The sequence below is a fragment of the Cervus canadensis genome, chromosome 7 (genome assembly GCF_019320065.1).
Source record: "Cervus canadensis isolate Bull #8, Minnesota chromosome 7, ASM1932006v1, whole genome shotgun sequence".
NCBI classification, from domain to species: domain Eukaryota; kingdom Metazoa; phylum Chordata; class Mammalia; order Artiodactyla; family Cervidae; genus Cervus; species Cervus canadensis.
The window spans coordinates 16,971,363-16,994,692 of record NC_057392.1 but is presented as its reverse complement, the minus strand read 5'-3'; the positions used below and the strand labels follow the sequence as shown (position 1 = coordinate 16,994,692).

Genomic DNA, 23,330 nt, shown 5'->3' with positions numbered 1-23,330 from the left:
ATATTGTGTTTTTAATCTGTTGCATTTTAATGTGTTATGTTAAAGGACATTTCTTTAAATTTCTCTTCCTGTGGTTATAAGTTAGTTAAAGGAATAAGAAGTTGAACACTCAAATTTTTTGTTTCTTTAAAATTTTGAAATAATTTTATACTACAGAGAGTTGCCCTGTTTTCCCCTTAGGTTGACATCTTACACAGCTGTGGTGTCCTTATGAAGTGTTAAGAAACTATCCTTGGTACAATACTATTGACTGAAGTACAGAATTTATATAGATTTCATCAGTTTTTACATCAGTGTCTTTTTCTGGTGCAGGATCCAATCCAGAATTCCCACTGCATTCGCTCTTTGGTTTTCATAGTCTCCTTTAATCTAGTCTTTTCTTTCTTTAATTACCTCATCATTTTTTAATGAATGTTGTACCCTTATTTAGTAGCATGTAGTTTAATTTGGGTCCTCTGATATTTTCTCATGATTAGATTGAGTTTTAATCTGTTTTAGATTGTATCCTGTGAAAGTGTGTATGTATGAATAGTCCACACTTTCTGGCATTTGGAAATCAGTTTCAAATAGTAGGATTAAAACTGACCTGCAAATTGAGATCCTAGTCCCAACATAATCCTTTCTAGTCAACTTTCTGGATGACTTTGGACACATTACTCAGCCTCTTTCCTTTAAAATGTTACATGATTTTGCTGTATGATCTTATATGCCTTTCCCCCACAGTTATAAAAATTCTTTGAAAGAATTATGTATTAGAGAAGATAATTTTTAAATTCTGGCATTATTTTAAACATCTGGCTCCAAACTGGTGAATAAATAATTCCAGTCTTTTTCACCCTCCTGGGTGGAATCTGTCCATTGTCTGGAGGACTCAAGCTTGTTGCCTTTTCCCCCAAATTCTCATGCCCATTTTCATCCCCGTCATGTCTAGATAGCCCTGTTTAACATTCTTTCTTCTGCTGTGTTTACAGTGAGGTCAAGATGTAATTTGCTTCAGTTTCTACTTCCTTTTTTTTTTTTTCTATTCTCTTTTATCTCAAATCAGCCATTTTCCTGATACTTACTGTACAAATATTACCAGTGGTGATAACTTAGAAAAACTCATCTGTGTATTCATGTAGTTGAGACCATACTTACAGTACTTCTGGATTACCAGCTTAATTTCCATACATACTTCAGTTCTTCAGTTCAGTCGCTCAGTCGTGTCCAACTCTTTGTGACCCCATAGATGGCAGCATGCCAAGCCTCCCTCTCCATTGCCAACTCCCGGAGATTACTCAAACTCATGTCCATTGGGTCGGTGATGCCATCCAACCATCTCATCCTCTGTCGTCCCCTTCTCCTCCTGCCCCCAATCCCTCCCAGCATCGGGGTGTTTTCCAATGAGTCAACTCTTCTCATCAGGTGGCCAAAGTACTGGAGTTTCAGCTTCTGCATCAGTCCTTCCAATGAACACCCAGGACTGATCTCCTTTAGGATGGTCTAGTTGGATCTCCTTGCAGTCCAAAGGGGACTCTCAAGAGTCTTCTCCAACACCACACTTCAAAAGCATCAATTTTTTGGTGCTCAGCTTTCTTCACAGTCCAACTCTCACATCCATACATGACCACTGGAAAAATCATAGCCTTGACCAGATGGACCTTTGTTGGCAAAGTAATGTCTCTGCTTTTTAATATGCTGTCTCTAGGTTGGTCATAACTTTCCTTCCAAGGAGTAAGCGTCTTTTAATTTCATGACTGCAGTCACCATCTGCAGTGATTTTGGAGCCCAGAAAAATAAAGTCAGCCACTGTTTCCACTCTTTCCCCATCTATTTCCCATGAAGTGATGGGAGCAGATGCCATGATCTTAGTTTTCTGAATGTTGAGCTTTAAGCCAGCTTTTTCACTCTCCTCTTTCACTTTCATTAAGAGGCTTTTTAGTTCTCTTCACTTTCTGCCATAAGGGTGGTGTCATCTGCATATTTGAGGTTACTGATATTTCTCCCGGCAATCTTGATTCCAGCTTGTGCTTCTTCCAGCCCAGCATTTCTCATGATGTATTCTGCATATAAGTTAAATAAGCAGGGTGACAATATACAGCCTTGATGTACTCCTTTTCCTATTTGGAACCAGTCTGTTGTTCCATGTCCAGTTCTAACTATTGCTTCCTGACCTGCATAACATACTTAATTGAAAAAAATTACTTTCAGTATTCTAGTACGATTAATTGTTTCCACAGAGGATAGAGTGAAAACCTGATATTCTGCTGCTTTTAATTGTGTGTGCATAGATGGGGAGCTGTTTGCATAGTTGGGGAGCTATATCTTAAGGTAGCTTAAATATTCAGAAACAAGAACTACATTTGCATACTATTAAAGTAAAAAATTGTCTTTTAGGAATCAAGACTGTATAAATATCTCAGAACTTTCTAACAGTTCCGAAAATGATGAGCAAAATGCCGAGGATTTGGTATGAAGTTTGTGAATTTTATAATGGCTTTTGTTTATTTCAAATGATGACTTCGAATGAAGAATGAAGTAGAAAACGTTGGTTACCTGTATCAGTTCAGTGAACTATGAAAATAGGGCACTTGATAAAACTACAGTTTAAAATTATCTAGATGGTCAATGAGGTAATAGACAATAATTGATACTAAATAAACAAGTAAAGTCTAGAGAAGTAATTTAGGTTTGGAACATGTTCTCTTTCCAAAGTTTAGGTAGAGAAAGATGTGGTATAAGAACTACCTTGGAAATATTTTTGGTAAAATCAGTATTTGAGCAAATTTCCTGGCAGTCCAGTGGTTGGACTGTGCGCTTTTACTGCCGTGGCCTGGGTTCAGTCCCTGGTCGGGTTCAGATCCTGCAAACCACATAGTGCGGCCAAAAAAAAAGTCAGTATCTGAGAGTTGGATTTAATTGTAATTAAAAATCAGTAAACATTACTATGTTTTAAGTACCCTAAAGTCCTTCACTCAAGATGGGTGTTGAAGTGTAAGTACAAAGCAGATATCCATGGTATTGTGTAATTTCACTTCATACAAAATCAGGTTGTTGTATGTAGTTGGAGGAAGGATACTCTGTGGTGTCAGTTTCCACACAAACTATTATCGTGGTTCACTGATTTTCATGCTAATTTAATATTGGAATATAAATGAGTATGCTAATATGTGATTTAGGCGATAAAACGTGTAGTTTACATAATGTAAGCATCTGTGGGAGACTGTTGTTTCTAAGTTTTGTCCTGTGCATGTTTTCTGTGAATGTGCACAGAGCAACTTGTTATAGCTATATTTTGGAATTAGTGCATATTTATATTAGGGAATGTAAAGGATTATTAAGAATAAGGGTCGGTTTCTTCAAGTGCCATGAAGATCATGTGATAGTCTGTCTTTTGAGGTTCTGTTATCAAGTTACAACCCTTGTAGGATTTAAAAAGTTTTTGATAGGCTTTATGTTAAGATTATTGCATGCCTAATGACAATCTTACCACTTAAAGTGCTCTGATTTTTATTCCTAGGATGATAGTGATCTTCCTAAAACATCTTCTGGAAGAAGGAGAGTAAGTTAATCTGTGTGATTAACCTTAGTTGTCTGATTTAATATCAATGTAAGATTTTAGGTGTTGTCTTTGAAAAGGTATATTGAATATTATAAGAGAAATGGGAGAAATCACTGGAAGGTGGATGGCTAGGTAAGGTTAGTGGAAGAGTTGGGATTTGCTCTGTGTTCTCAGAATGAGAGAGAGTAAGAAGAGGAAATTCAAATAGTATAGGGTTTAAGAAAGTAGGAAAGTATGGCATGTCAGTGGGTACTGAGAACACTGGCCTGGATAGTGTAGGGGTTGAATTTTGGAGCAAGCCAAGTGGTTGTATCTAGCCTTTATGTTGGGAGCAGATTATGATATTAAAAACCAAGGATTTCATTTAAATTTTTAGTAGAGTTACTTTTCATAGCCAAAATGGTAGATTCTGAAGGATAAGAGAATAGGTACTAAATATATTAAAGTTAGGAGTTCATTGCAAGAATCTTAAGTAAAAGTTGGGAAACCTAGTCAAGAATAGTTTTGGCTGGGAATTCCCTGGTTGTCCAGTGGTTAGGACTCTTGCTTTCACTGCTGAGGGCTCAGATTCAATCTGTGGTTAGAGAACCAAGATGCCACAAGCCACTCTGCCATGTGGCCATTTGAAAAAAAAACAAAAACGTAGTGCTGGCTAGGAACAGAGGGGAAGGGAAAAAGATGAGAACTTCAGTGGAAAAACTAGGATTTGGTGACTGGACCTTTTAAAAACATGAGAATTTGTTGGAGGGGTAGGGGAGAATAAAGTGAGAAAGTTTTGGATGAGTTAAAATTGTGTCATCAGCAGTTCTTAAAAAGTTCTAATGTAACATGTTAATTAAAAGTGAAGGTTATTAATTGAAAATGCTTAATAATGTTAGCTTATTTTAAATTTCATTCGAATGCTGCTTAAATTTAAGCTTTCTGTCACATCAATTTTCATAATATGTTGCCTCAAATAACATTGAAAAGTTAAGACTTGAATAGTCATTTTCATATAATTTCACTTTTAAACAGACTTAAGGATTTAGTTATCTGTTTAGTGTTTGTTATGATTGCTGTAGCAAATTACAAATTCAGTGGCTTAAGCAATAAAAATAGCTTGTAGTTCTATAGATTAGAAGTTTGGCGTGGGTCTCACTGGACTGAAGTCAGGGTATCAGCATAGCTGTGTTCCTTTCTGGAACTGGGGTAGAAGTAATTTCCTTGCATTTTCCAGCTTCTGGAGTCTCATCGCCCCCTTCTTTCATCTTCCAACTCAGCAGCATAGCATCTCCCAGTATGCCTCTGACCATTCTGCCTCCCTTGTATGAGGATTCTTGTGATTACATTGGGCCCACCCTGATAATCCAGGTCCACTTCCCTATCTCAAAATCCACTCCTTTAATCATATCTGTGGAGTCCCTTTGGCCACAGTCGCAGGTTTTTGGGACCAAGGTGTAGATATTATTCTGCCTACTATGCTATCCAGTGTGGGTACTTCATATTCTGTGAAAACATTTCTTAAACTTAGGAGATAAGTGGTAGAATGAAAATGTGCTTTTGGAGTAACAGATATGACATTATTGGTTTGTTTTTTTACGTGGACTTTTTCACAAGTAGATAGAAAATCATATAATGACATATTTGACATAGTACAGAAGACAACAGTTCAGTTAGATTTTTACCATTACTGTACCATACCATACCACAGTGCAGCTTTTCCAAGGCTGAGAAAACTTTTAATATTGTAAATGTATTTTTAGGTTCATGATTGGAAAAAAAGGAGCATCAAAACAACCAATTATGTTGAAAACAACTGGAAGAAACAGTGTAAAGAACTAGTGAACTTAATTTTTCAATGTGAAGATTCTGAACCATTTAGACAACCTGTTGATTTGGTTGAATATCCAGTAAGTTGTCATTATTTGAATGTTTGGTGCTTTTCTTATTGGTGTGGAGATTAGGGTAGGGGTGTTTAAATGAAAAAGTAAGATGTCTAGAATTACCTGGTGGCCTAATGCTTAGGATTCCAGGCTTTCACTGCTGTGGCCCAGGTTAGTCCCTGGTTGGGATACTTAGAGAGATCTCACAAGCCTCAAGGCATAGTCACAAAAAAAAAGAAAAACAACCGTAGCCGCCCGCCTGCCCCCCACCCCCGCTTCTTGCAACCCAGCAACCAAAAAGTGAGATGTCTAGGCTTAATGTTAACTTTGTCTCTTACCACTAAGACAGCAGTGGAAGAGTTGTTTTACAGTTTCTTGAATTAATAGAATTTAAGAAATTGTACCTTGTACCTTGGGTAAGACTTAGTTACCAATGTTACCCGTCATTATCGGAGGGTTAGTAGGCCTAACCCTGGGAAAACTAGGAATTGGTTAAAAGTGTCTCTCTTTGGGACCTCCCTGGTGGTGCAGTGGCTAATACTCCCTGTTCCCAGTGCAGGGGGCCAGGGTTCAATCCCTGGTCAGGGAACTAGGTCCAGCATGCTGCAACTAAGACCTGACTTAGCCAAATAAAGATTTTTTTTTAAAAAGTGTCACTCTCCACTTTGTAACAGGGAAATAAAAAATGACCTTTTTAAAAGATAGAAAGCACAAATTTGCTGTAGGAAGCTTAGAAATTATATAGTAGAGTATACAGAAGGAAATAAAAACAATTTCATATCCTGATTCCAACTATATAATTTTGTTCCATTTCTTGTCTGTTTGAATGTCTTTTTTAAAATTATTAATGATTTTTAAGATCCTTATAACCTTTTTCTCTTCTGTCATTTTGAATGTTTTAGAGATTTGATGCACTTTTGCATTTCTGAAAACAGGAATTGAATTTTTGAACTAATTATTGTTTTTAAAATCTAGGATTACCGGGACATTATAGATACTCCAATGGATTTTGGAACAGTAAGGGAAACTTTAGAAGCAGGAAACTATGACAGCCCTTTGGAATTTTGCAAAGACATCCGTTTGATATTTAGCAATGCAAAAGCATATACACCAAACAAAAGATCAAAGGTAATTTTAAGAGTGGTTTATTAAAAAAAAAAAAAGTATGTGTGATCTGTGTAGATGATGATTTTCTATTGTTTGGTAGAGGTGGAAACATGAAAGAACAGTGAGTATAATAAGACTGCTCTTAAGAATAGAGCTTTCACCACAGCCCAAGTATCTGTTGTGGAAGCATTGTTTCCTGGCGACAGTGTTTGTCTTTCCTAAGGTTTTATAAACAGAAGATTGGTACCAGTGAGGAGACCTGTGAAAAATGAACAGATTTGTGTTGGATGTATAGTGAGAAAAGTCTGTTCTCTTACATACAGGAATCTTGAAAAGTGGATTGGGAACTTCGGGAACTTAGTTATAGAGGTTGGACAAATATTGCAAGTAAGAAAGGGAAAATCTGAGATGGGGATGGGACTACTAATGCATGCTAATAATTTGGATCCGAAGAAGAAACATGTGAGCCATCTGATTAGTTAGGAACAGCATTGTGGACACTCCTAAATTTTTGTTAAAATGTTACATGTTGGATAGTTTTTCAAAATCTGTTGAAGCATAATAAGTACACAAAGTTGTATATATATTCTCAGTGAGTATTCATAAACCCTTACAGTCAGTGTGCTGGATCATTAGAAAAAAACAGCAATGCTTTGAGAGTAAGATTTTAAAATTAAAATACTTGCTTGATGCTATAGCATTTTCTCTGCCATCGGTGACTGTTACTGCTAATTAATTGTTTTATCTTAATTTCACTTCCCCTTCATTACTTATCAGACTCCACCCATATTGTTAATTCTTATCTTAATTTAAGAACCTTCACATTCAATATCCAGGTTGCTTATTGGATCAATTTGACATGCAAGTCTTAACATTTTTCTCAGTTTGTGTTTTCATCAATATTCACCATTTGTGAGACTTCCTTCCAGAGAGAAAATAAATTTCATTCATGTCTTTTTTTCCGTTTTGTTTAAAATACGTGTTTGAGGATTCATCATATAGCTTACCCATTTAAAGTGCACAATTAATGGGTTTTGGTGTATTATGTGACCAAATTTTCAAAATTGTGGTTACGTATACATAACATTAAATTTATCATTTTAACCACTTTTAAGTATACAATTCAGTGACATAAATTACATTCATAGTGTTGAGCAGCCATCACTGTTATTTTCAAAACTCTTTCATAACCCCAAACAGAAACTCTATAACCAGTAAGCAACCAATTCCACATTCTTTCCTTCCTCAGCCCTTGATAGCTTCTCATTCATTTTGTATCTCTGTCAATTTGCCTATTCTAGATATTTCATACAAATTGAACATACAGAATTTGTCTTTGGTGTCTGGCTTATTTCACTTAGCATATTATCTTAAAGGTTCATCCATGTTGTTGCCTGTTTTGGAACTTTGTTCCATTTTGTGGGGTGAATAATATGCCACCATATGGGTGTATGACATTTGGCTCATTAATCTGTGGATGGACACTTGAATTGTTTTCTACTTTTTGGTGGTTGTAACTGATGCTGCAGTGAATATGGGAATGCAAGAATCTGTAAGAGTTCTTGTCCTCAATTTTCTTACGTATATATCTGAGAGTGGAATTTCTGGTTCATAGGGTAATTCTGTGTTTTTCAGCAGCCACCAAACTATATTCCATAATGACTAGACCATTTTGCATTCCCATTGGCAATGTCCAAGGATTCCAGTTTCTCCGCATACTTGCCAAAATTTGTTATTTTCTGTTTGTAAAAAAAATTATAGACATCATAGTGAGTGTGAAGTATTATCTCATTGTAGTTTTGATTTGTATTTGTTATGACTTATTAAAAATTGTACCTGGAATTTATATTTATCAGATATGAGAAGACATGCAGATATGAATTGTCATGAAGAAAGAAGTTTATGCTTACAGATCCCTAGGACCAGAAGTGTGATACAACATTCAGGCCACATGGGGATGGATCAAAGTTGATCAGTAGGCAGAGTTGGCAGAGGGAAGGGATGGGAAGAGCATGATACAGAGCCTACGTTGGGATTTTCACAGGAAGGCAAGACAGAATGGAGCAAACAGTCTAGTACTGGCTGGTACCAATAATTGGAGCTTTGGTTTGTAGGTGTGGTCTCTAGATATCTGACTGTTACCCAAATCTGGGGTGATTTGGGTAGCGGGAATATTATTTGCTTGGTGTATGAGAATTTGATAAAGAAGATGGTTAGGTATGTGAGCTCTGGATTGATTGATTTCTGTATCAGAGGTGTACCTGTGAAAGAGTCATTTGCTATCAGTTATCCCTGGGAGGGGCAGTCTCTCCAGGATCAAGACTTCAAATGCCAGAGCATCAAGAATACAAAAAACAAAATATAGTCACTACGCTAATGATGTTGATGATCTTTTCATGTGCGTATTGACTACTTGTTTATCTTCTTTGGAAAAATATATATTACAAGAGCTTTTCCCAGTTTTTAATTTGAATTTTGTCTTTTTGTTGTTGTAAGAATTTTAAAATATATTTTGGATATTAAGTCCTTATCAGATAAGTGTTTTCCAGTTATTTTCTCTCATTCTGTAGGTTGTCTTTTTATTTGTTGATAATGTCCTTTGATGCACAGAAGTTTTTAATTTTGATAAAATTAAAATTATTAATTAATCAACTTTTTTTTCCCCCTTTGGTTTCTGTGCTTTTGGTTTCATATTTAAGAACGCATTGCTGCTTAGGGTCACAGAGCCTATAAGTATGTGACACTGTTATGGAGCAATTTGAAAAATAAGTGCCATTTGACTCATTAATTCCAATTTTAATTATTTTTTATAGACAGAATTAACTGTGGAAAAGAATACTTGGAGAATACATGTATATTAAGGAATAATTTATAGAGGCAAGTGTTTGGAAATAGTGGTCAAAAGAGTTAAAAAAATAAATCCATTGCCAAGTTGAGCATCATAAAGATTGACCTCATGTGTTCTTATGGTTTAGTTCTTATATTTAAGCTATTGATCCATTTTGAGTTACTGTTTGTGTATGGAGTGAGACAGAGGTCCAGTTTATTCTGTGTGTAGAAATCTGGGTATTACAGCACAATCAGTTGAAGAGACTGTTCTTTCCCTATTAAATGGCCTAGTACCCTTTTTGAAAATCAATTTGCTAGTAGATAGTTAGATTGGTTTGTATCTGAGCTCAGTTCTGGTCATTGGTTTGTACATATGAGTCTCTGTCTGTCTCTTATCTCTGTCTGTCTGGTATGTCAGTACTAAAATGTTTTGCTTACTGTACCTTTAGTAGTATGTTTTGGAACAAAGGAAATTTTGGTCTTCTTGCTTTGATCTGTTTTAGGATCATTTTGGCAATGCAGGGGTGCAATTCATTATTAATGTGAGGATTGACTTTTTCCATTTCTGTTTAAAAAAAGTTGAATTTTTGATAGGGATTGCATTCAGTGTGTAGATGGCTTTGGACTGTATTGGTGTCTTGACATCACTAAGTCTTTCTGTCTCTTAATGCCAGGTGCCTTTCCATTTATTTAGGTCTAATTTCTTCCAGCAAGGTTTTGTAATTTTCAGTGGAGACTTTCCACTCCTTGGTGAAATGTATTCCCAGATATTTTATTGTTTTAGATGCTATTTGAAATGCAGTTGCTTTCTTAATTTCCTTTTGTGCTTGTTCATTGTTGGTGGCAGATTCTTGTGTGGTGTTCTCATACCTTGTAATTTTGTTGGATTAATTTATTAGCACTGATAGCTTTCTTGTAGAATCTTGGATTTTTTCTTTACATAGGATCACTTCATCTGCAAATAGATATAGTTTTACTTCTACCTTTCCAACCTGAGTTATTTTTATTTCTTTTCTAATTGCTCTGGTGAAATTTATAAAGTACAGTGTGGTGCTGAAACCAGGTATCCTTGTACATTGCTGACCAGTCTTTTACGATTTACCACTGTGCATAGTGATAATTGGGTGTTTTTGAGACATGCCCATATTCATGTTGAACTGATAATTTTAGCACTTGTTAGATGATTTTTCATATATATGAAAAATCTCATATATATTTTCATAAAATTTTCATATATATTGATAATTCAAGATTCTCAGGGGTTTCAAACTTAATACAATTAAGGAACAGAATCACTTTTATTAAAATTGGTGACTTATGCTAGAGTTCAGGTTTGAAGAAAAAGAGTAAATTGAATATGTATACAAAATACTAGAAATAACTGTTAAACATCATTTCAAAGATAAGAGGGATTACAGATTTCACATATACTCATTGAGTGTGTGTGTATATATATGTATGTGTGTGTCTGTGTGTATAGGTTTCCTCCTGTATTTGAAGGTAGAACATTCCTTTGAAATCTTTTTTTAGGTGAAATGGTGTGAGGTGAAGAACCAGTTACCTTAGGACACATCTTAATGACAGATGCACAGAATACACCAAGATAAAACTCAGATGCTCTCAGACACAGTTCAGAACTATGGCGACCTGCCTAAACAAAATGAATCACAAACAGATAGATGCATACCAAGACATAGCATAGTTGAAATGGTAAAAGTCAAGCATAGAGAATTTTAAAGACAACAAGAGAGAAAAAGAGAATCATAAGTAAGGGATTCCCCCATAAAGGGGTATCAGCTGATCTCCCTGCCAAAACTTCGCTGACTAGAAGGCTGTTGAAAGGGAAAATTTGTCAAAGCCCATAGAATATTCAGCACCAAGAATGAACCCTAATGTTGTCAATGGACTGTGGGTGATGATGTGTCAGTGCAGCCTCAGCAACCACAATAAATGTTTCTCTCTGGTTTGGGATGTCACTTTAAAAACTAAAATCACAACTGTGGTGACACATTGCTGAGATGGCGAGAGTAGCTGCTGGGGAAGAAGCTTGGTGGCGCTGCTCTTGCTGTTTGCGGTTCGCTGTGCCTCTGTAATGGCTTGTTGCAAACAGATGCTGGACTCTCTTTTCACCTTTTTTCATAAAAGGGAAAATCTTTGGATTTCTTTGAGTTAGTGAAAAGAGATACTAATAAAGTAGGTCTTTTATAAAAATGAAGTGGCAGAAAGTAAACCTTTCTTAAAAGTGGGGGATACCTATATACGTGTGTGTATATATATAAATATGAGAAAGTCACATATTTTACATACTTTTTAAAGGTTCTCCAGTGTTAGTCTCTTCACTTTCCTCCACCATGCACCAGAGTGATTGATATTTAACTTTGTTAAATATTTTTACATTTTATTTTCAGGAATGATTGTGGATGAATGCATAGTACTTCCTGTAAATACATAGCTATGCCAAAAGTTATTTATAGTAGCATTGCTGTCCTTTTAAAAATTTGATGTTTTTAATTATAAAAGTTATTATAACATAATCTTTCTTACATAATTAAGGTTATAGGGCATAATGTCTTCTTCTGGATGCAAGCCATCTCTTTTTCTAACAATAATTTAGATCTTAAGTGGCATAAGAGGCATTCAGATTTCAAGTAGAGACTGGTGTGGAAGTGCTTTTGTTCCCTTGTCCCAAGGAGACACTGCCCTTTTGCTGCCTAAATAGCAACCATAAAACCAATCAATTTCCTATACAACTTTAGGAGAAGGAGGCATTTTGGAGGTTTGTACATGTAGATGTGGGAAAAATCAACTGAAAACCACTGAAAACATACAGATCTAAACCCAAGATTGTAGAGGGTTAATTGATTTAAAATTACTTCCTTTTTATCAGAGAGGTGTGTATTTGGTACTTCAGTGTCCTTGAAGGGAAGGGATGGGAAATAGATAAAATAAGGACCAGCCATTATCTAGAACAGTGATATAATAGATTACAAGATTACAAGTACCTCAGTGATTATTACAAATTTATTTGTAAAAATATAAGATTTTATAGTTCAGTTTTGCTTTCATGTCCTTGCAGATTTACAGTATGACATTGAGATTGTCTGCCTTATTTGAAGAAAAAATGAAGAAAATCTCCTCTGATTTTAAAATTGGTCAAAAATTCAGTGAAAAACTTCGAAGAAGCCAGAGGTTTAAGAGACGACAAAATTGTAACCGTGTCAATCAGGCTAACAAAAATATCAGGTGAATTGGTTATTGTAGTCTCTGTATGCAGTTTTTAAATCAGGTTGTGATACTTGATTTCTGTTATGTTAGAAATGCTTAATCATTTTAGAGAACAGAAAGGAATAGTCACTTTTCATAGGTTGAAGGCATTCTCTGCATATAGAGCTATTGTGGTGATTTTTAATGACATAAATTTGTAAGCATTTAATGAAACATCAATTAAGTCTTACTAAGGGTTATTCAAAATATTATTTATGTTTCGCATAAGAATTTTTTTTTAATGCAGAGAGTAAAATGATTACTAGATATGGCTACTGAGCATTTGATTGTGTAAGGTAAAGTGCCAGTTTGATGTAATGTATATGTTTTCACTGGAGATTACTTGTAGAGAAGAAATATAAAATGCAGGAGTTACTCTTTTTTTATAGTAAATTATTCTGTCATTTATGACTGTAGCTTGCATTAATATCACATTTATAGATGTTTAAAGTGTTGAAATGTGGAGATTGAGTTTTTCAGTGTTTAGTTGTTTTCATGTACATTTAGAATGTGCACTGTTACCTTGATGGATTTCCTCATGGTTGTTTTGGGGATTACATCATGCATCTAAATTGAAAACAATCTATTTCAGGTTAATACTATTTAATTCTCACAGATTTAAGAATTTTGTTTCAGTTTAGCTCTTTTCCCCTTCTTATTTGTGCCCTTAACTCTCATACAGTTTATACTTTTATATGTTTTATACAGTTGCCTTTCAAATCAGTTAAGAAAAGAAGAAACAAATTATTTATACTATTAGATTGGGTTGGCCAAAAGACGCATTCAGGATTTTCTGTAACATCTTAATGGATAAACCAGAACAAACTTTTTGGTCAACCCAATATATTTACCTATGTAATTACCTTTCCCAGTGGTCATTTATTTCTTTTTGTGGATTTGAGTTACCCTCTGGTTTTATTTCTTTTCAACCTAAAATCCTTTAATGTTTCTTTAAAAAATTACTTATTTATGTTTCTTTATTTGGCTGTGCTAGTTTGGGTTCTAATTGAGGTACTTGGGATCTAGTTCTCTGACCAGGGATCAAACTGGCCCCCTGCATTGGGAGCATGGAGTCTAGCCACTGGACCAGCAGGGGTTCCCTATTTATTTTTTGAGCTGTGCTCTGTCTTCACTGTTGCATGTGGCTTCCTCTAGTTGCAGCAAGGGGTGGCTACTCTCTTGTGGTGCACGAGCTTCTCACAGCTGACGGGGCTGTGTGAGGTGCATACCTCTCACAGCTGTGGCTTCTTGTTGTGCAGCATAGGCCCTCGAACATGTGGGCTTCGGCAGTTGCAGTGTGTGGGCAGCATGTGGGCTCCATAGTTGTGGTACATTGACTTAGTTGCTCTGAGGCATGTTGGGATCTTCCCTGGGACTAGGAATTGAACCCATGTCCCCTGCATTGGCAGGCAGATTCTTAACCACCAGACCACCAGGGAAGTCTATGAAGTCCTTTACTATTTCTTATAAGGCAGACATGTTAGCTGTGAATTCCCTTAATCTTTGTTCATCTGGGAATGTCTTAATTTCACTTTTATCAAGACTAGTTTTGCTGTATATAGAATTCTCAGTTGGCGGTGTTTCTTTTTTAGCAGTTTGACTATGTCATCTTTCTGCCTGCTGACCTCCAGTGTTTCTGATGAGAAGTCAGCTATTAATCTTATTGAGGTTCCTTCCATTGTACACAGGCAGTTTTTCTCCTGCTGCTTTCAAGATTTTTTTTTTTGTCTTCATCTTGCAGCTGACTGTAAGTGTGGATTTGAATTTATCCTTCTTGAAATTTGTGCAACTTTATGGATATGTACTGTTTTCATCAGATTTGGGTGATTTTCAGCCATTATGTTTTCAAATATTTTTGTTCTGCTCCTTTTGTCTCCTGTGAAAGTTGCTCAGTCGTCTCCGACTTTTGGTGACCTCATGGACTTTACAGTCCATGGAATTCTCCAGACCAGAATACTGGGGTGGGTTGTCTTTCCCTTCTCCAGGGAATCTTCCCAACCCAGGGATCAAACCCAGGTCCTCCTGCATTGCAGGTGGATTCTTTACCAACTGAACCACAAGGGAAGCCCTTTGGGGCTCCCATTATACATATGCTGGTGTGTGTAATTGTCTCCCAATGGTTTCTGAGGCTTCCTTCATTTTTTATTCATAAAGGATAGGATACAAAGAGAATGTGTTCATTTTGAGCTACTACACCTTGTCTACTGTTAAAAGTCAAGTTTATGATAGGTATAAGCATGTAATTCGGAGAAGGCAATGGCACCCCACTCCAGTACTCTTGCCTGGAGAATCCCATGGACGGAGCAGCCTGGTTGGCTGCAGTCCATGGGGTCGCGAAGAGTCGGACACGACTGAGCGACTTCACTTTCACGTTTCACTTTCATGCACTGGAGAAGGAAATGGCAACCCACTCCAGTGTTCTTGCCTGGAGAATCCCAGGGACGGCGGAGCCTGGTGGGCTGCCATCTGTGGGGTCGCACAGAGTCAGACACGACTCAAGCGACTTAGCAGCAGCAGCAGCAGCAGTAAGCATGTAATTATTTCTTCTTATATTACTCTCTAGTTGATGTTGTTGTTTAGTCATTCAGTCATGTCTGACTCTTTGCGACCCCATGGATTGTAGCCTGCCAGGCTCTTCTGTCCCTGGGATTTCCCAGGCAAAAATGCTGGAATGGGTTGCCATTTCCTTCTCCAGGGGATCTTTCCGACCTAGGAATCTAACCCCATGCATCCTGCGTTGGTAGGTAGATTCTTTACCACTGAGCCTCTGGGGAAGCCCATGTTTGATATTAATGGAAGTTAAATTTTTGACATAATAAACTTGAGTTTTCTTTTTAAATCCTTTCGTTTTTTTAATAAAGGAAGGAAATCAAGATAATACATTTTGCAGCCATCTGTCCTTCTCCCATTTGTAACTGACAGATTGCATTTAACACATGGAAACTAGAAAACTGCTTGCCTTTAAAAACGGTCTATTTACATTTGAAAACTTGAATTTTCTTAATTATGATAAAGTTACTGCTTAAAAGAATTACTGTTTTTTTTTCCTTCAAAAAATTGCAGTATAGTTGAGTGTGGTTATCTTTAAGCTCAGATGCCTTAGATACTCCTAAAAGGAAAAGCACCTTTATGTTTTTGTTTTAAGGGAAAACAAAACCAAATCTTTTGTTTTAAAGGATTATCTTTAAAAAACATGAATATTAGTCAGATCTGTAATTTAAACTCAGATTGTCTTAAACTTCCATCTTTTTTTCACCATAATACATGGCTCAGGAATCAATACGGTGAATTGGCACTTAGATGTAAACATATTAGTCTCAGAAAAAAGCTAGCTTGATCTGTCTTTTGCCTCTCTGTTCTTTCTGTTCAGGTTTTGTTGATTTCTCCTGATTTTATACTGTCTTTGTGTGTGTGTGAGTCACTCAGTCGTCTCCAACTCTTTGTGACCCCATGGACTGTAGCCTGCCAGGCTTCTCTGTCATGGAATTCTCCAGGCAAGAGTACTGGAGTGGGTAGCCATTCCCTTCTCCAGAGGAACTTCCCAACCCAGGGATCAAACCCTGGTCTCCTGCATCGTAGGCAGATTCTTTACCGTTTGAAATACAGGGAAGTCTATACTGTCTTTAGGAATATATAAAAATGAGCCTAGAGGGAATATTGTCATATTGAGAATCTCATTCTTAATATAGGGAATTCCCTGGTGGCCAAGTGGTTAGGACTCCAGGCTTTCACGGCCATGGTCTGGGTTCAATCACTAGTCAGGACACTGAGATCCCACAGGCAGTTATGTGGCCAAAAATAATAAATAAATAAAAAATCACAAATTTCATTACACATACAACTTTAAAAAATATATCATATAAATGAATGCCTGTATTAACATAAATGTTGGCTCTTCTTAGCATTTAATCCAAAGAATCTAAGGTATTCAGTATGATTTTCTATAATACTGTTACTTAGATCATCTGTTTATTACTCAAATTTGGAATAAAACAATGTCAAATTTAAAGTGAAAGAATAGTAACCCAAGCTAGAGTAAGATGTTAATAATGAATATTTCAGTGTCTTGATCATAAAGTTTTTCTTTAATAATACACTGTTATTTAGACATCCTCTGTTTTGCTCAGTGTTGTTTTATTTTTCCTATCTTTGACCAGAAATACCAAGCAGAAGCGTTTAAAATCTCAGACAAAAGTAATTTCTGAGTTCATAGGTTCTCCTATCCAGCCTACCTCAAGTAGGACAGCTTATTCCACAAGCCGCAAGACAACTGCTAGTGTCTCTTCAGGTGTTTCTTCTGGTGACTCTTCAGATTCAGCAGCATCATCAGAAAGAAGGAGAAGAAATAGACCTGTCACTCTGACAAATGGTTCTACATTATCTGGTGAGAAATGGAATGTTGTGTGTTCACAACATTTTGTAACACTGCTTTATAATAGTTATGACAGTTTATAACACTGCTAGTTACTATGGATTTTGAGGAAAGAATAAAGAAGTAAGACATGGTCTTGATATTCAAGGAACGTAAAATTTAACAGAAGAGACATAAGTAACACATGGAATAATTAATTATATTTGATAAATGCTGTTCTTTGCAAATGGTGCAGCCACATTTTAAGCAAATTTGAATCCTTCAGGTTTTAAATAATGTGGTATGAATATCATACTTTGTGTGCAAAATTTGACATGGAAAAATTTCTTTAAATCATGTAAGTTTAAGGCTTGATGACATGGAAAATAAAAAATACTGTTTATTTTATTACCATTTGGTAATAACTGAAGTTATTACTAAACTTCAGTTTAACTGAAGCTGACACAGACTGTGAACATCCTGTGAATGATGTTGTGTTATGTACATCCTTGAGTTTGTTCTGAGTGATTTTGGTGACTTGTCATGATAGTATAGTGATTACTGTTGTGATTTTTTTTTTTTTTTTTATTAGTTAGAGGCTAATTACTTCACAACATTTCAGTGGGTTTTGTCATACATTGATATGAATCAGCCATAGAGTTACACGTATTCCCCATCCCGATCCCCCCTCCCACCTCCCTCTCCACCCGATTCCTCTGGGTCTTCCCAGTGCACCAGGCCCGAGCACTTGTCTCATGCATCCCACCTGGGCTGGTGATCTGTTTCACCATAGATAATATACATGCTGTTCTTTCACAACATCCCACCCTCACCTTCTCCCACAGAGTTCAAAAGTCTGTTCTGTACTTCTGTGTCTCTTTTCTGTTTTGCATATAGGGTTATCGTTACCATCTTTCTAGATTCCATATATATGTGTTAGTATGCTGTAATGTTCTTTATCTTTCTGGCTTACTTCACTCTGTATAATGGGCTCCAGTTTCATCCATCTCATTAGAACTGATTCAAATGAATTCTTTTTAACGGCTGAGTAATATTCCATGGTGTATATGTACAACAGCTTCCTTATCCATTCATCTGCTGATGGGCATCTAGGTTGCTTTACTGTTGTGATTTAAAACAGTAAGATCAGGCAGGTAGAATGCAGCCTCAGTTTAGAGAATGGCAAGCCTTACAGAGAAGTTTGGATTACTTAATAGGGTCCCTTGTTTTGAGGGAATCACATGATGAATTCTGTCTCAGGAGGATGAATCAGTTTGACAGTGATACATGGGGAAGGAGAAGAATCTGGAAACACAGTCAGAATGATGGGACGTGGAATGCAGGAGATGGCACATACACATTCCTCTATCAGCCACTTTGTTCTTTGACATAGAATTGGGTTGTATTATGGAGCACGATTTTGTCCTTTAACAATATGTCCCCACTCATTTTGGTGGAATATTTGTTTTGTGATAGACATGCCTGGCTGAAGGAACAGGAAATTTGGTTTCCTATCTTACTCATCTCACACCTTTTCTACCTTTGTGTGTATGTGTGTGTGTGTGTATATATATGTGTGTCACATGTTGAAATGCTCTTTCTTGAGTTTGGAAGCATGTGTGGTACAAAGATGCTGTTAGGAACAACTGCTGGAGAGACACCTGGAAAGCCTGCTGAAATATTGGACTTGAAGTGACTGTCTTTTCTATAGGAAATACTTCAAAACAGAAGCAGGAAGAAGCCCCACTATCGTGGGGCTTGTTAAAATTTTAATGAAAGCTTGTTTATAAAATATCAGTATATAAACTCTTATTTTCTGAATCTAAATCAGTATTAATATGTTACTTTCAGAAATAAGAGAACAAACTTGATTTCCAATGCTGATTATGTACCTTTTAGTATTATCAGCTATTCTTTGAAACCATTTTAAAAAATATACTCGCTTCTAAGTATTTTAAGAATCTGCCTTTAGTCTGTTTTTACAAAATAACTGCTTCCTGTGTAAAGATAGGAGTGTATATGTAATGAACTGTTACTGCTTCATTTTTCTTAGAAAGTGAAATGGAAGATTCTTTAGGTACCTCTTCATCATCTTCAGCTTCAAATAGTTCTGAGGAAAGCAAAGAGAGTCCGAGAGCTCGAGACCCGCCCTCCCGCGGTGGGCCGGCCAGGAGCTGCGGCCTCAGGGGGACCAGGACCAGAGCCGCGCAGAGAAACGCTGGTGAGAGGCGGCTCAGCGTGCGGGGACGCGTGTGTCGGGGGGCCCAGAGCCAAGTAAACAGTGAATGCTTTACTCACCTGACGCATCTGCACACGATTACATGTCCTTTATGCTTTTTTCCCTTGAGACATAATTGACATAAAGTATATTAATTTCAGGTGTACTGTGTAATTGACTTGACATTTGTGTACTTGACAGAATGATTACCACAGTAAGTTTAGTTACCATGTGTCACCATGCATAGTCAGAAAATGTTCTTTTTTCTTGTGATGAAGACTTTTTAAGACACAGTCTTAGCAACTTTCAAATATGCAGTGCCATATTAACTCTGCTTGCCATGTTGTACATTGTGTCTCCATGATTTATTTATTTTATAACTGGAAGTTTGTACCTTTAGACTCCATTCACCCATTTTACCCACTCCCTATCCACCCTCCCCCTGGCAACCATCAGTCTGTTTTCTGGTGGAGGATGTTTTGTTTTGTTTTTGTAGATTCCACATAGAAGTATAGATTCCACTTTAACATAGGGTATTTGTTTTTCTGTCTGACTTATTTCACTTTGCATAGTGCCCTCAAGGTCTGTCCATGTTGTCGCAAATGGCAAGAATCCATTCTTTTTTGTGTCTGAACAGTATTCCTGTTTGTGTAGATGTGTGTTTGTTATCTTCTTTATCCATCCATCCCTATGGAAACAACACTTAGGCTGTGTCTGTATCTTGGCTGTTGTAAATAATGCTGCAGTGAGCATGAGGGTTGCATGTATCTTTTCAAATTCATGTTTTTGTTTTCTTTGCATAAATAGCCAGAATTGGAATTGTTGGATCATGTAATTTTTTTGAGGACCAACCATACTGTTTTCTATAGTGGCTACACCAGTTTTCCCAACAACAGTGCACAAGGGTTTTCTTTTCTTTCAAATCTGCTGGGGTCCAGCCCCGGCAGGATCCAGGGGTACCCTCAGGATGAACGGCGTTGGCGAGAGAGAGAGAGAGAGAGAGTGATCAGACGGGGGTGTTTGCAGCAGGGTCTGGCAATGCTTTATTTTTTACCGTATCTTTTATACCCTAAGTTAGTACATTTCTGAGGGGAAGATAGTTTAACATTACATCAGCTTGTCCTTCACGAAACCAGGGTGTTTTCTGCATACTTCTTCTGTTTATGAGGGTCTTGTACATTGTCTTCTGGCCTTGGGGCCTATTAACGTTTTATGCAAGTCAGGTGAATGTAAACCTATTTTCTGTTTCTGTGGTGATTTTAACAGAAAAGTTGCAATCTCTTAGGGCAACAGTACAGCATGTCACAACATAGTAGAAGTATAACCTTGTTAACACAAAAGTCAGTTCTTTTGCAGAAGTTGTCACTTGAATTTATCTAAGAGGTTTATCCCACACAGACTCTGCGGCTTCAGTGAGGCAGCCCTTGCCTAGCACTCCTGGCTAATAATTAACAACCGTCTCATTGTTAACCACACTAGGGCTAAGCTCTTATTTTTCTAGATCTATAACTATATTAACAGTGGCTTCCAATGCACAACCTTAGCACATTAAGAGCAAAAACACAGCAAGCAAATGTTAACCCAATAACCACTTTTAGAATAATTTTTCTTGTGTTTTCTAATAGGGCTTCCTTACTCCCCGAAGGGCTCTATGTCTGTTAGGGTCTTTATATGATCAGGTTCTTTATGCTGTTTTATGATTAGGGTATTATAAGCAGTCATGCATATTAGTACCAAGGGCATAAACGCATTTGCCAAACAAACTAAAATATCAGCAAAGGAGTTTAAATTAAAACACTCCTTTCACCCTGGATAATTTCATAAAATACCACCACCCGGGAAACTTATTGATTAAAGTTCTAAATTGATGTCTTATTTGGAAAGAGATCAGGGAAGGCCTTCTGCCTGTGTCACAGAAATTAGGGAGTAGTCTATTGAAGCAAGCATCAGAAAGACAGATATCATCTTTAAGGTGATTGCCGGGGGCAGCTTTTCGGAATCCCTGAAAACCTGATCCGCCTTGCCTGTCAGGTTTTCTCCCTCATGATCTGGTCATGGGTAGGATCTCGTGTGTTGGCTCCTGGCACAAATCCTCACCAACACTTGTTATTTTTTATCTTTCTGATAATAGCTGTTCAAACAGATGTGAGGTGGTACCTCATTCTGGTTTTGACTTGAATTTTCCTGATGATCAGTGATGTTGAGTGTCTTTTCATGTGCCTGTTGGCCATCTGTATGTCTTCTATGGAAAAGTGCCTATTCAGATTCTCTGCCCATTGTTAAATTGATTTTTTTTTGGGGGGGTGGGGTTTGAGTTGAATGAGTTCTCTATGTATTCTGGATATTAACCCCCGATCAGATAGATGTTTTTGCAAATATTTTCTCCTTTTCAGTGGGTTGCCATTTCATTTTGTTGATGATTTCCTTTACTGTGCAGAAGCTGTTTGATGTAGTCCTGCTTGTTTATTTTTGTTTTCATTTCTTTTGCTTTTGAAGTCAGATCTAAAAAATCATTGCCAAGACCAATGTCAAGGATCTTTCTGCCTATATTTTCTTCTAGTTTTGTGGTTTCAGGTCTTATATTCTTTAATCCACTTTGAGTTAATTTTGTGTATTATAAGATATAAAATACAGTATATCTTACAGTATAAGATAGTAGTCTTATTCATTCTTTTGCATGTGACTGTCTAGTTTCCCAACACTATTTATTGACAAGATTGTCCTTTTCCATTTTATATTCTTGGCTCCTTTGTCATAAATTAATTGACCATCTGTGCTTGGGTTATTTCTGGATTCTCTGTTATGTTCTACCCTTTAAACTTTTTAAATTTAGAAAGGTGTAATCTGTTTTGACATTAAAAGAATAAGGAACATTAGTACTAAAATAATGAAGTTGTTTAAAAACGTTGGAATAAGGAAGCCCTTTCTAATCTAACTGTTACTTTATTTTTAGGTCCAGTTTCTTTAGAAAATGGATGTGGCAGAAAAGCCACTAGAAAGAGAGTCTATTTAAGTGACTCAGATAACAATTCTTTGGCGACTGGTGAAAGTGTAAAAGCGAGAGCTGGAAATAACCGGAAAGTGCTACGAAAGTGTGCTGCTGTGGCTGCCAATAAAATCAAGTTAATGAGTGACGTAGAGGAGAATTCTACCTCTGAAAGTGTCTGTTCTGGCCGTAAGCTACCCCACCGCAATGCTTCTGCTGTAGCTAGAAAAAAATTATTACATAATTCTGAGGATGACCAGAGCTTGAAGTCAGAACTTGAAGAAGAGGAGCAAAAAGATCAACTGTCACCATTGTCCAACTCTCTTGCTGCCCAGAATACTGAAAATGGAGATTCAGAGTCAGAAAGTGATTTACGGGTAGCCCGGAAAAATTGGCATGCTAATGGTTACAAGTCCCAAATTCCAGCAACTTCTAAAACAAAATTCCTTAAAATAGCGTCTTCTGAGGAAGACTCTAAAAGTCATGATTCAGATAATGGACATAACAGAACTGCTGGCCCATCAACATCTTTGCCAAAACTTAAGGCAGAAGGCATCTCAGAGGAAGAGGAGAAAGCAAGTTCTGAAACAAGAAAATACAGCAGTAGGAAATACAGCACAGGTCGCAAGAATGCTCCTTTCCTTAAAAAAGCAAAGATCTTCAGTGATTCAGAGGACTCTGAGTCTGACCAAGAAGATGGACAAGACAGATGTCATAAGATGGAAATGAACCCGAGTTCAGGGAATGCGAAATGTGAACCTGTTGCCAGATCCCAGTGTTTTTCAGATCATGTATCTGAAACTGATTTGGATTCAGATGATGACAAGAAAGCAAAAGAAAAACCAAATAGTTTTATAAAAGGTAATTCAAAACATTTAACCTTGGTTCACTGCTATCTTTTTTATTATAGCATTTTTTTTCCCCATGAAATTTTTCTTTGCCACCTGCTTTCTTTCCATGTCATGCATTCTCCATTCATTTTTTCTCTCTCTGTGTACTGTTACTGGTTGTTGAGTACATTTAGTGTTGCTCATGTGACAGGCAGCCTTAGCCATAGCTATTTTTAATAGAGATTTCACTTCTTATATTGATAATGGGGATATTGTATCAGCTATGGGTTCAAGAAAAGCAGAGGCCAGCATTTATAAGCTGTTAGTGATAATAGTTTGAGA

General features: G+C 36.8%; 1 protein-coding gene across 1 annotated transcript in view; it reads left to right on the top strand.

The window, feature by feature from the left end:
• Positions 1–23,330, top strand: part of BRWD1 (bromodomain and WD repeat domain containing 1) — a 123,660-nt gene that overhangs the window by 86,030 nt on the left and 14,300 nt on the right. The window contains exons 33-40 of the mRNA XM_043474437.1: positions 2,377–2,449; positions 3,500–3,541; positions 5,284–5,430; positions 6,379–6,531; positions 12,416–12,582; positions 16,761–16,987; positions 19,008–19,175; positions 22,126–23,019. Of these exons, the coding sequence (XP_043330372.1) occupies positions 2,377–2,449; positions 3,500–3,541; positions 5,284–5,430; positions 6,379–6,531; positions 12,416–12,582; positions 16,761–16,987; positions 19,008–19,175; positions 22,126–23,019 (1,871 nt within the window). The remainder of the gene's footprint in view (positions 1–2,376; positions 2,450–3,499; positions 3,542–5,283; positions 5,431–6,378; positions 6,532–12,415; positions 12,583–16,760; positions 16,988–19,007; positions 19,176–22,125; positions 23,020–23,330) is intronic.